General features: G+C 33.0%; 2 protein-coding genes across 3 annotated transcripts; both read left to right on the plus strand.

Moving 5' to 3' along the window:
• The first annotated feature begins 409 nt into the window (after positions 1–409).
• Positions 410–2,576, plus strand: LOC108322828 (uncharacterized). Its single transcript, XM_052876495.1, has 2 exons — positions 410–1,786; positions 2,571–2,576. The coding sequence occupies exons 1-2, from the start codon at positions 410–412 to the stop codon at positions 2,574–2,576; spliced, it is 1,383 nt and encodes a 460-aa protein (XP_052732455.1).
• Positions 2,577–7,464: 4,888 nt separating this feature from the next.
• On the plus strand, positions 7,465–13,035 carry LOC108322832 (U-box domain-containing protein 44). Of its 2 annotated transcripts, XM_017555096.2 has the most exons (5): positions 7,467–7,744; positions 8,128–9,595; positions 9,710–10,013; positions 10,860–11,350; positions 11,958–13,035. In XM_017555096.2, the coding sequence occupies exons 2-5, from the start codon at positions 8,363–8,365 to the stop codon at positions 12,945–12,947; spliced, it is 3,018 nt and encodes a 1,005-aa protein (XP_017410585.1). In that variant the 5' UTR covers positions 7,467–7,744; positions 8,128–8,362; the 3' UTR covers positions 12,948–13,035. The 2 variants fall into 2 exon arrangements, with proteins under 2 accessions (XP_052732231.1, XP_017410585.1); XM_052876271.1 differs by having other exon boundaries at positions 7,465–9,595; positions 10,866–11,350.

Consider the following 13,035-nt stretch of genomic DNA (forward strand, 5'->3'; position numbering starts at 1 on the left):
GTAGGTGTACTACTTAGTATTAAATTATTCCAAGCAACAATTTCATAACTAAGTAGGGGAACTACTTAGTTATGAATTCTTATGTAGTGTTTCGTTGAATATCGTCACTTATTCTAACCTTTCAATCCTCATGGCATGAACAGAGGTCGTTTTAATGGATAAATCATGGATAGACATGCCTCGAAATACAAGTCAATATATGAGAGGATTGAATACCTTCTTGGACTTTGCATTAACTAATAGTGGTGTCAGGGGAAAGATAATATGTCCATGTCAAAAATGCAATTTTAAGAAATGGCAAACTCGTGAAGAAGTATATGATCATTTAATTATTAAACCTTTTCCAAAAGGGTATATAGTGTGGCTTCTACACGGGGAGAGAAGAGTAAATGACAAAGCGCCTCAAGTAATGGCTGAAGCTCCTCAAGTAATGGTCGAAGAAGATGGTGGAAGAGTTGAAATTAATGATAATATGTGTGAAATGATTAATGATGTATTGGCACATCATTGCTCTAACAACGACATGACGGATGATGATGAGATGGGTGCAGAGTCAAGCCATGCTAGAAGTCATGATGGGACAAATTTTTTTGAATTAATGCAAGATGGACAACAAAGTTTATATGAAGGATGTGATAAATATTCAAAACTTTCATTCTTGGTGAAGTTGTATCACATCAAATGTCTATGCAGAATAAGTGACAAAGTTATGTCCATGATACTAGAGTTGCTAGCAGATGCATTTCAACATGCTAAATTTCCAAATTCATTCTATGAAGCCAAAAAAGTCATTAACAAGCTTGGTCTTCATTACACAAAAATTGATGCTTGCCTGAATGATTGTATGTTGTATGTTGGAGAAGACAAAGATAGAGATTCTTGTAAGAAATGTAAGACATCAAGATGGAAGCCAAAAAAGAGAAATACAATTGATGATGATGTTGTTGTTAATAAGCGAAAGAAGATTCCTGCAAAGGTGTTAAGGTATTTTCCTTTGAAGCCCCGATTACAGAGGATGTTTTTATCATCTAAAATAGCTGAGCATATGAGATGGCATGCATCAGAAAGTATGGATGAAGGCATGTTAAGACATCCAAGAGATTCTGAAGCATGGAAGAAATTTGACCTCATGCACCCTCAATTTGCCTTAGACCCTCGAAATGTGAGACTTGGTTTAGCTACTGATGGGTTCAATCCATATGGCAACTTGAGCACCAATCAAAGTATTTGGCCAGTTGTTCTCATACCATACAACCTTCCTCCTTGGATGTGTATGAAACAAAGTTCATTCATTCTCTCCATGATCATTCCTGGAAAACGAGCACCGGGCAACGATATTGATGTTTACTTACAACCATTAATAGAAGAGTTGAAGGAGTTGTGGAACATTGGCATCAAAACTTTTGATTCATATGGGAATGAAGTGTTTGATATGCGTGCAACCATATTGTGGACTATTAGTGACTTTCCAGGACTTGGAACCTTATCTGGGTGGAACACACATACAGGATTGGCATGTCCGAGATGTAATTTTGACACTACTCCTAAGAAGCTTGTCAAAGGTGGGAAATTTTGTTTTATAAGTCATCGTCGGTGGTTAGATGGAAGACATAGGTTTAGATTGGCTCATATGAGGTTTGATGGAACTATTGAAAATAGAAGCCAACCGGTGGCAATCTCAGGTCATGATATCTTACAACAACTTGGTAATATTCATGTTGAATTTGGGAAAGAACCTATTGTTGAAGAAAGGTCAAAAAGACAACGCACAATTGATCGTCCTAAGGTAAAGACTCTACAATGGCGAAAGAAAAGTATATTTTTTGACCTTCCTCATTGGGTAGATAACTTATTGCACCACAATCTAGATGTTATGCACATTGAAAAAAATGTTTGTGATAATATATTGTTTACATTGTTGAATGATAGTACAAATAATAAATGCAAAGACAATCTAAAGGCAAGAAAAGACTTACAACTTTGGGGTATAAGACCAGATTTGTGGCCTGACGAGAATGGTAGATATCTTCCTGCTATATATACATTGTCAAATGCAAATAAGGATATGTTTCTGAAAACTTTGAAGAATATAATTGTACCTGATGGTTACTCAAGTAACATCAGTAGATGCATTGATGTCAAACAACGTAAGATTGAAGGACTAAAAAGTCATGACTCACATGTGTTGATGGAGCAACTTCTCCCTTTGGCAATAAGAAAGACACTCCCTAAAGAAGTGTCGTCTATTTTGATTGATCTATGCTCTTTTTTTAAACAATTATGTAATAAAGTTTTGAAGATAGATGAACTTGTCCAATTACAAGATAGAGTTGTCCTCAAATTGTGTCACATGGAGATGTTATTCCCTCCTTCTTTTTTCACAGTGATGATTCATTTGATTGTGGATTTAGTAGAGGATGCGAAGCTTGGAGGACCTGTCCAATATCGATGGAAAAGGAGAACCTTAGAACTCTGTGTATTTAATTTTTAGTATTGAACATCTTTGTCCACCCTCGACTATATTACATATTATGTGCCTGTTCAGTGTTGAATTTTGGTCCTTATTCCAGAAATAGGACAGACTTTTCTCTCCTCCTAGTGCCTTGAAAATAACTGTCTTCATGGTTGCTCTGATGTCTGCTATGTTACCAAGTTTTCTTTTCATCAGTATTTGCTACTTGTTATTAAAATTCTTGTAAATATTGCTTCTTACTTGCCCTGGATATTTTTTTTGAACTTCTTATTCATGTTTTGTATGGTTTTCTGAAAATGCATTATCTTTCTTTGCATTTTGCTTTGGGAGGAGGTGACATTAGCCTTGTTAGTTGGCTCCATAATAATAGTTTATTTTAATGTAATTGATTCTGAAATTCTTGAGATGTTGACTCTCAATGTTAAGTTGTAATGATCAATGCATAGTCAAATCCCTTGATTTATAGGGATTAAATATTGTAATTACAGCATGAAAATCATTTCCTAGTAATTGTTATTTACAGAGCTGCAATATAGAAGTAAATAAATGGATTTTATTTAGGTAAATATAAGGAAACAGATAATGTTCTAATATCATTAGTATTATTGAGAGGTACTTGATTTTATTGTAGATTTCTAATATCATTTTATTGACACTGTTAGATAGGTCTTTGCTGCATCAGAATTACGAAATTCTCCAATTCCAAAAAAAAAAATCTGCATGCATTTCCGGCGGTTTTTAATAAACCCTGGAAAGTTTCGAACTCAGCTACTTCCGGCGGTTCTATAACCCCGGTTAGTTCCGACGGTTCTCAAAAAACCCCTCGAAAAGGTACAATTTGTAGAATCTAGTGAGTGCTGGCGGTTTCTAATAAACCGCTGTTAGTAGGGGCGGTTTTGCCGAACCCCGATTAGTTCCGGCGGTTCCCAAAACCCTTGGAAATTGGAAAAAAACCTCTGTTACCTTTGTGACGCTGGTTTTCCCAATGGTTCCTGTAACCCCTGGAAACATATTTACCAGGGGTTAAAACTCCCAGTAATGTTAAAAAAACCCCTTCTAAAATTGTATATTTTTGTAGTGCATGTGCTAGTAGTTTATTATTTTAAAGGATGTATTTGATTAAAATTTAGCTTAATGATTTAATCATTTAGTTTGTTATTTAGTTTGGTTTAATTTCATCTCCTTATTATTTTTTTGTTCAATTTAATCTTTTAATTTTTTTAAAATGTTTAATTTAATTCTTTTTTATTAAATTTATGTTAACTCAGGTTCATATATATCACGCACCAATTAATAAATTTTTAACTTTTTTTAATTTCTTTATAAAAACATAAATTATCATATGTCACGTGAGATGTGACAGTGACAATCTAACGTTACGTGTATTGTCACATTGTAACTATGGTTTTCCTTTAATTATCTGTTTAAAATTTTAATTTAATTTAGTTGTTCTACTCTAAAACAGTTTAATTTTGTCATCTCTGATTTCGTACCAAATCAGTGATTAAGCTTAATTATAACTTATATATATATATAAATATTTTTTTAAAATTTATACATCAAATCATTCCAATTATTTTATTATTTATATTTTTTCATTTGAATATTTTACACTTGTCAAAAATAAAATAATTTGAATATTAAATGAATGATTTGATGTATAAATTCTAAAAAGAAATTAACTTTATATATAAATTAAAATTAAATTTAGCTATTAATTTGATTTGAAATTAGAGATGACAAAATTAAGTCGTTTAAAAAATAAAATAACTAAATTGAATAAAAATTTAAATAAAAGAATTAAATTGAAAACAATCACGTATATGACAATACATGTGAGACTCTCACTGTCACGTGAGACTATTATCATCACTTTACACGACATGACTTAACATGTGTTAGTTCATGTTTTCTTTATAAAAATTAATAAGATAATTTTTAAAAAATTAAAATTTTTACGAATTGATATGTGATATATACGATAATTTAACAAAAATATCAAATTAAAATTTTTAACCAATTGAATGATTAAATTGAACCCAAAAATAATAAGAGAGTTAAAATAAACCAAATCAATAAATTAGAAGACTTAATAATTTATTAAGCCTTAAAATATTACAAGAATTTGAGAAAAAGTATATGCGGGTCTCGATAATGCAATGACATTCACAGTACCTAAATTATCATTAGTGTTTTAGTTAAAAATTTAGAAAAATTGTTACATTTATTAGTTTTTTAATGAGAATTTTTCTTCACTTGATTCATTAAAATTTAAGTAATACACATCAAAAAATTTATCTATACAATTGATCTGTAATCCAAGATTTTTTTTTCTAGAAATTATTAATTAAACAATTAATATTTTCAGATGTTATTTAATGTATGTTGCTGGATTTAGTTAGAATGATTTTTATAATCATATAATAGTTTATTATATTAATATTATTATCTTTAATTTCAAAATTTTACTCTGAGATTTAAAAAAAAAGTGCTTTATTTTTTTGTAAAAATTCTAAAATATATCAAGATTTTATACTTCACACTCACTGAAATTTCTACGGTTTCTATAAGTGAAGTTAGTATTCTTACCCACGGTGGGTTTACAATTTTAATTGCTTTACTTGTACATAATTTAAAAAAAATAGTTTTTTTTTCAAATATTACCCTAGTTATTTATTTGAACTAGAATTTAATGTTTTGAAAATGAGAAAAATATAGTGTTGCCCTCGGTTACCTAGAATTTATAAAATGAAAGAACACAGTGTGAAAAGATACACTTCAAAGCTGAAGTAGTCTAATCTCATGTCTTCCCTATTCGAGTAAAATATGTTGCACCACCAATTTAAAAGACTCGTAACTTATCAAAAATATAAATTTTCTATATGACAATATTGATATCATTGTTTGAAATTACTAAAGATTCAAAATGTAAGCTATCTCAGTTGGATTACATTTTTTGTGTAGAAATTAAAAACAAAATCAAATAAAACATTCATTATCGATTACAATTACTTTGACTAGTCTCAAAATAACAAATGCTATGTGTATATTACAAAACAAAAACCTATAGTTCTTCATAAAACACCACTTAACAAGAACAATATCACTTATAACGGTTATGTTACTTTTAAAACTTTATTTCATGACTTAAAATTTGACCTTACCAACCAAGAACCTAATTACAACCATTCAATATCATCTCTTTGTGCACCAAAGTTATAATCTAACATCACTCTTAGAGTTTTAATTATTATAATTACTATAAGATCAAAACTCACATAAAGTTATAGAGGAAAATCAAAAGTATGTGTATAAAAAATCATAATCCACTTAACATGAACTAGTTGCAGTTTTGAAACCATTTAGCTCACATTTAATATTTATCCAAATCAATTCATAAACTAAAACTTATTCAAAAGTTACCAATTATTCTAAATTACCAAATTGAATCTACGCATCACGTGCAACATTATAATTTCAATATCTACTCTCGTAATATTTATAACCTTATTTGGATCTTATAACACAACTAGTTTTCCTTACTTTATGTTTTTTCTAGTTTAAGATATCTGTGCTTTGAATGACAACGATAACTACAAAGCCAAAAAAGAAGAAGAAGACTCCTCTAGATATGAAAATCTAACCATCCAATTATATAATCAACTTTAAAATTGCAAAATCCCTCTAGATATAAAAATATAACTCATGCATGTGCCTTCAAGAGGAAAAAAAAAGGAGAAACATATCTCAAAGTCATAACTTAAACTAGAAGTTGTAAAATGAGTTGTATTTGTATTCCAAAACTTACCAAGTTCATACTTCCATTCCAAAGCTTTTACTTCTGCACCCCCAAAATTTCATCGTTCACCCGTAATAACCATTTTATCCTCTGTAAAAGTCACTTCCAAATTACATGTTCCGAAAATCTGAAACAAACTTTCTAGAATTTTTGAAACAAAATTTTCGGAATGCAAGATAAGCATTTTCAACAAGCTTTTTGGAATAATATTTTAAAAACAAACTTTCCAGAATGTATACAATGTTTTTCAGAATGAGTCTTCTACAATACATTCAAATGAAATACATTTTTGAAAGATTTTCCAAAACAAGCTTTTTTTCGGCGTTCTCCTTCTTCTTTCTCAGCAGCAACGCCTATCATGGAATCGGTGACAACAGTAATAGTGTGTGCAATGATAAAGGATATTTTAGTCTTTCTATGTTAGTGTGGGATGCAATTAGTAATTGCAGAGATGGAGGAAGCCGGGAGCTCATTCCAATGGTTTTATATTGATATAGATTCTTTCACCTTGTAATTTCAATCATTTCATTTTACATTTTTAATTTTCCAAAATAATTTTTAGAAATTACATTTTTCTTTATTAAATTTTAAAATTTGATAAAATCTTGAAAAATCCAATGAAAAAAAAAAATCTTAAACGAATTTTAAAATCCAATTAAACATAAAAACTGGAATGTAAGATGTTTTGAATTAAAAAAAAACAGTTTTGAAATTTTAAAAAATTTTGAAAATACATGAAATAATTGGAAATCCAAGATGAGAAAGCTATTTATCTATTGTTCAGCTCACAATACCCGAACCGCTTAGACCCAAAACAATCAAAAACCCAATTCTAATAATAAATATTATTCATTATTTACACCACCCATACAAAATACATACACCACCACATAATAAATATATAATAAAATATATATATAAACTCTACTTATATTTAAAGTGAAAAATAGAAACTGAGTTGTTTTTACTTGCAGTTGGCGCCACTTTCACGGAAGATAAGGTAGCTGTAGCGTAATCTTCACTACAACTTCAGTGCTCTACAGTGTACGGTATATACGGTCTCTTATCAACATCCACGACATCACACCTTTCGTTAAAAGGCTCTGTGTGTGACGTGGCAAAACCAGATAGGTTGGTCGCAATGTCAGATAATGCAATCATAACAGAGTAGTAGTAGAAAAGGAAGTTTTGGCTTCTTGGGACGCAACTTCTGAGGACTATGCAAGCAATTAGTCAACAGAAAACCGAGTCAAGATCAAGACTCAAAAGCGCACACGCATAACTGGTTCCAACCTATAATTCACTTGAGTCTAGTTTCCTTTATCCCTCTTCTAATTCCATTCTTTGTTGAATCATTAATGAATATAATTTTATATGATCACATTCTATTATTATTTGATTTACTTTTTTCTTATTTCCCTTTTTCTTTCAACTATTTTTTCTGGGAATTCTGCCAAAACTGGAAGTCTCAGGTTAGTTCTGTATTTCTCTGGTATCTGAAGAAATTTTGAGCGCATAAAACACACACACACATATATTATTATATTGAAGTTATTGGATTCACATGTTAGAGGAAAAATCTACATTCAATTGCTTTGTTGAGTTGAGCCTTTGATTTTGTTGTTCACTGCCAAGAGGAGTGTCCAGTTTCCATTCGAGGGAGGATTTCTTATCTTCTTTTTTATTTTGGTTCATGTTTCTTAACTTGGATTTTTTAAGCATACGAACACAAAATTGTTACTGATTTTTATGCTTGGAATGGCCGTTGACCATTTATCAGTATTATTCTTTTCTGTTATGGTCAAAATTATTTTTCTTACTTTAGGACTTACTATGGTGAGTTATGTTCATTCAGCTTACCCCGCACAACCGTTTGTCTCAATTGAGAATGTTTCTCAGCTCTACGATGTATGTTTCACTCACACAAGGGTCCAGGCAGTTCTGAAATCGAGCTTGGATCTGAAATGAACATTTATGCAATTATGTTTATGTTGTGATGCACGTGTAGGAAGAATTGGTTAGGTATTATATGTAAATTTCATCACTGTTTTGGTCAATGAGTTTTGGCTTTCGAAGCCTGAGAGTATGAAATGGAAAACGAATTATTAACTCGTGCCTCACTTGCCCCAACATCGGAGTTACTTTCTCGGACCATACTTGCTGTATTTGACACTGTGAAAGCAGCCAATGAGGTGGTCATTCACAAGGAAAATTTTAAGAGATTCGCTATTCATTTGGAGAATGTTTCGTCTATATTAAAGTCTTTGTCAAAGGAAGACATACACAACGCCTGGAGCTTGCAAAAGGCTATGGCTGGTCTCAACCGAGAGGTTGAAGTTGCTAGGCAGCTTTCTGTTGAGTGCAACAGTAGAAGTAAGGTTTATCTTCTAATCAATTCAAGAAAGATTGTTACCCGCTTGAATTGTTGTACCAAGGATATAGGTCGTGCCATAACTCTTATCCCTTTGGCCTCTTTAAACATTAGCTCTGATTTAAATCAACAGATAAGTGAATTGTGTCAGAAAATGTTAGATGCTGAGTATCAAACAGCTGCAACAGATGAGGAGATTTTGAAGAAAGTTGAGACAGCAATACAAGAGGGAAATGTTGATCGGTCGTATGCAACTCAGTTGCTAGCTGGCACTGCACGTGCCATTGGTGTCCCCGTGGAGCATGTTGCTTTGAAAAGAGAATTCGAAGATCTGAAAAATGAAATGGAAAATGCCAAGTCAAGGATGGACATGTCAGAAGCTCTACACATGGAGCAGATTATTGCAGTGCTTGGAAAGGCAGATTTTATAACTTCAGCACAAGAGAAGGAAAGTAAGTATTTTGAGAAGAGAAATTCCTTGGGAGAGAGACCATTGAGAGCTCTGCATTCCTTTTACTGCCCAATCTCTCATGAAATCATGGTGGACCCTGTGGAGACTTCTTCTGGGAAGACATTTGAGAGAAGTGAAATAGAGAAATGGTTTGCTGAAGGGAACAATCTCTGTCCCTTGACCAGGTTGCCTCTGGATACTAAACTCCTGAGGCCAAATAAAACTCTTAAAATGTCTATTCAAGAATGGAAGGATAGGAACACTATGATTACCATTTCTACCATCAAATCCGAACTTGAAACGAATGATGAAGAGGAAGTGATTCGGTCCTTAGACAAATTACAGGACCTGTGCTTAGAAAGAGAGGTGCACCGGGAATGGTTACAAATTGAGAATTACATTACTGTTCTCATTGGACTTCTTAGTTCTAAAAATCGTGAAATAAGGAAGCGTGTTCTACTCATCCTTTCTATGCTTGTAATGGATAATGCGGAGAACAAGGTATCTCATAATTCCTTCTCATTATTTACCATATTCATTTTAGATTGCTCAATGTAAAGCTGATACCAATATTGATATTTCATAAAAAAAGATAGTGATGTTTCTCTATGACAGGAAGATATTGCTATAGTGGATAATGGACTAGGATTGATTGTTCGCTCACTTTCACGACAAGTTGAGGAGCGCAAGTTGGCATTGAAGTTGATGTTGGAGCTATCTAAAAGTAAAACGTTGTGCAGTCTGATAGGAAACATTCAAGGAAGCATACTTCTGCTGGTAACAATGTTAAATAGTGATGATGTCGAAGCAGCCAAAAATGCACATGAGCTGCTGGAGAACCTCTCTTTCCTTGATCAGAATGTTATAGAGATGGCCAAGGCAAATTATCTTAAGCCTTTACTGCTGAAACTTTCTACAGGTAATCTATAAACGAGACACACCCTCTAAACTTGTAGTTATTTGTCTTAGAACTTCAAAATTCTGTGTTTATTTGCTATTCTTTTCTGCGAGGATCAAAGGGGGGACTTCATTTTTTGAAATTGACATTGATATACATTCAACTTTAGGACATAAATACACATATTAAAATACTTGAGCAAAATATGCCCAATTTAACAAGCCTATCAACAATCACTTATAGAAAAGTAAGAAAGTAAAACTGAATCAATTCTCTCAGAAAGTCAACTTGTTAACCTCTTTGGAGGCTCTCATCAGATTTTCCTAAAAATATAGAAGTTGAAGTGTATAATATTTTTACCGGATAGGGGATGTTGATTTGTATACTTCTCTATTTATTCTCTTGTAAGTGCATTTTTGTTATGGAGAAAAGTTTATCCAAACTCCATGCGTTATGAATTATATATACGTTAATACCTTGGGCTTACAGACAAAACTCTTTGAATTTGACAATAGCTCCAACACAAAACAGAGAAGATTCCCATTTTGTTTCTTGTTGTTCTTCCTTTCTCAATGCGTATAAATTACCTCCCATCTGTTAAAACAGAAATTAAATGCGTTGGTTTCAGAGATGCGCATCTGTATACTACATATATATGCAAAAAACAATGAAGAGTATGCACATGACAAAGCCATTGAAGTTCAGGTGAAAATATAATGAATGTACAGATAAAACTTTATACTGAAAATTAAACTACTAGACATCGAATTTTTTACTAAAAAATTTCAATTTTACGCTTGTGAAATATAAATCTGACATGCATCTCTATGTACTCACTGGTTATCATTACTTATTTCCTTCACGTAGGACCAGAAAATGTGAAAAGAGTCATGGCTGAAACTTTATCAGAAATTACATTAATCGACCAGAATAAATTGTCTTTGGTCAAAGATGGGGCATTGCAACCTCTTCTTCAGCTGCTCTTAAATGATGATTTGGAAATCAAGAAGGTGTCTGTCAAAGCTTTACTACAGCTCTCAAGCATGCCAGAGAATTGCCTGCAGATGATTAAGGAAGGTGTTGCTCAACCACTGTTGGAACTGCTATACTGTCACAGTTTACAGTCACCTACTCTGCTTGAACAGGTTGTTGCCACAATAATGCATCTTGCGATGTCAACAACTCACCAACAAGCTGAAGCAGAACAGCTTTCATTGTTAGATTCCGATGAAGACGTGTACAAATTCTTCTCTCTAATTTCTTTGACAGACCCTGAGATACAAAACAAGATTCTCAAAGCTTTTCAGGCGCTGAGCCAATCTTTCTATGGCTTCCGGATCAGAAAGCGGTTGAGACAGGTGAGCATTTTATTTTTTTTGAAGTTTCAAATTTTAAACCCCCAATGTTACATGATTAGGACAATATTGAGGAAAAACAAGTGGAATAAGATGAGAGCCGAATGAGATAGGAAGAAAAAAAGTCATTTTTCTTGAGTACGAAAGAATTCCTTGTACTGCAATTCAGCAGTTAACTATACTCTAAATTTCCACAATTGCGATTCACTAAATTCTATCCCCTAAAAATCTAGTTAAGGTTGAGGGCTATTCAAAAATCTGTTTCAGATTTATAAAAGTAGTTTTATTGCATGCTCTATCACACTCTCCCCGATTCTTATATAAAAATATGGAACAGATTAATTCTGGCAACCTTAATGACAACAACAACAATATCTGTACTAATAGTTATTATCATCCAATTTGTACAGGTGATTTCATAGATATATTTACAGCAGATTTCATAGTTATATTGTATTACATTCTCTTTCACACTCTCTCCCCTATTCTTGTACCAAACTATGGAACAGAGTAATTCTGGCAACCTTAATAACAGCAACAGTAGTAGCTGTATTAATAATTATTACCATCAAATGTGTACAGGTGATTTCATAGTTATATTTTACTGCAGATATCGGCCGCTAAATTATTGGTAAACTTATTGGAGACTAATACTCAAAAAGTGCGGGTCAATGCCTTGAAGCTTTTCTATTGCTTGACAGAAGACGATGATTATGGCAACATCTCACCACATATAACTGAAAGATTCATTGAAGTCTTGCTTGCCATCATTAATGCTTCTGATAACGCAGAGGAGATGATTACTGTAATGGGTATCATCTCTAAACTACCGCAGGAGTCTCAAATGACCCATTGGCTTCTAGATTCTGGGGCACTTAAAACTATTTTGACTTGTCTTACCGATCAACATAGCCATGCCTCAGACAAAATCATAGAGAATTCTGTTCAAGCTCTTTGTCGTTTCACTGTCTCGTCGAATCTGGAGTGGCAGAAGAGTGTGGCTTTAGAAGGCATAATCCCAGTACTGGTGCAAAAGCTGCTTTCTGGAACACCCTTTACAAAACAAAATGCAGCCATTTCGATCAAGCAGTTTTCGGAAAGTTCCTATCGCTTGAGCGAGCGGATAAAGAAGCCAGGTATTTTCAAATGCTGCTTTGTAGCCCGAGAAACTGGTTGCCCAGCACACTTGGGCACCTGCTCAATCGAGAATTCATTCTGCATTCTGCAAGCTAATGCCTTGGAGCCCCTTGTGCGCTTGCTTAGTGACACGGATGTTAGAACCTGCGAAGCTTCCTTAGATGCGATACTAACTTTGGTTGATATTGAAGCACCGCAGAGTGGAAGTAAGGTACTTGCAAATTCAAATGCTATTGCACCGATGTTAAAATTGTTGAGTGTTGAAGCTCCCAGGTTGCAGGAAAAAATTCTAATAGCTTTAGAACGAATTTTTCAACTAGATGAAGTGAGAAATAAGTACAAAGCTGTGGCTACAATGGCCTTGGTAGGCATAACTCAAGGGAAAGATAGCCGTTTGAAAAGTCTTGCTGGTAGAGGCCTTGCTCAATTGGGTATACTTGATAAACAGTCTTCTTATTTTTAGAAAACTGTCTCGCAGTCGTTTGCTTGTATCATTTAAGGCACAGTAATTAAAAACAAAAATTTTACACAAGCAAAGTTCATGTTTTAAA

This window comes from Vigna angularis, chromosome 4 (assembly GCF_016808095.1).
Source record: "Vigna angularis cultivar LongXiaoDou No.4 chromosome 4, ASM1680809v1, whole genome shotgun sequence".
NCBI classification, from domain to species: Eukaryota; Viridiplantae; Streptophyta; class Magnoliopsida; order Fabales; family Fabaceae; genus Vigna; species Vigna angularis.

What these genes read in the sequence shown, in the direction of transcription:
- LOC108322828 (XM_052876495.1), top strand. Translation starts at nt 410, where the DNA reads ATGGCTGAAGCTCCTCAAGTAATGGTCGAAGAAGATGGTGGAAGAGTT.
- LOC108322832 (XM_017555096.2), top strand. Translation starts at nt 8,363, where the DNA reads ATGGAAAACGAATTATTAACTCGTGCCTCACTTGCCCCAACATCGGAG. An exon ending in TGGATAATGCGGAGAACAAG is followed by an intron (nt 9,596 to 9,709) that starts GTATCTCATAAT and finishes TCTCTATGACAG; the next exon opens with GAAGATATTGCTATAGTGGA. An exon ending in TCAGAAAGCGGTTGAGACAG is followed by an intron (nt 11,351 to 11,957) that starts GTGAGCATTTTA and finishes ATTTTACTGCAG; the next exon opens with ATATCGGCCGCTAAATTATT.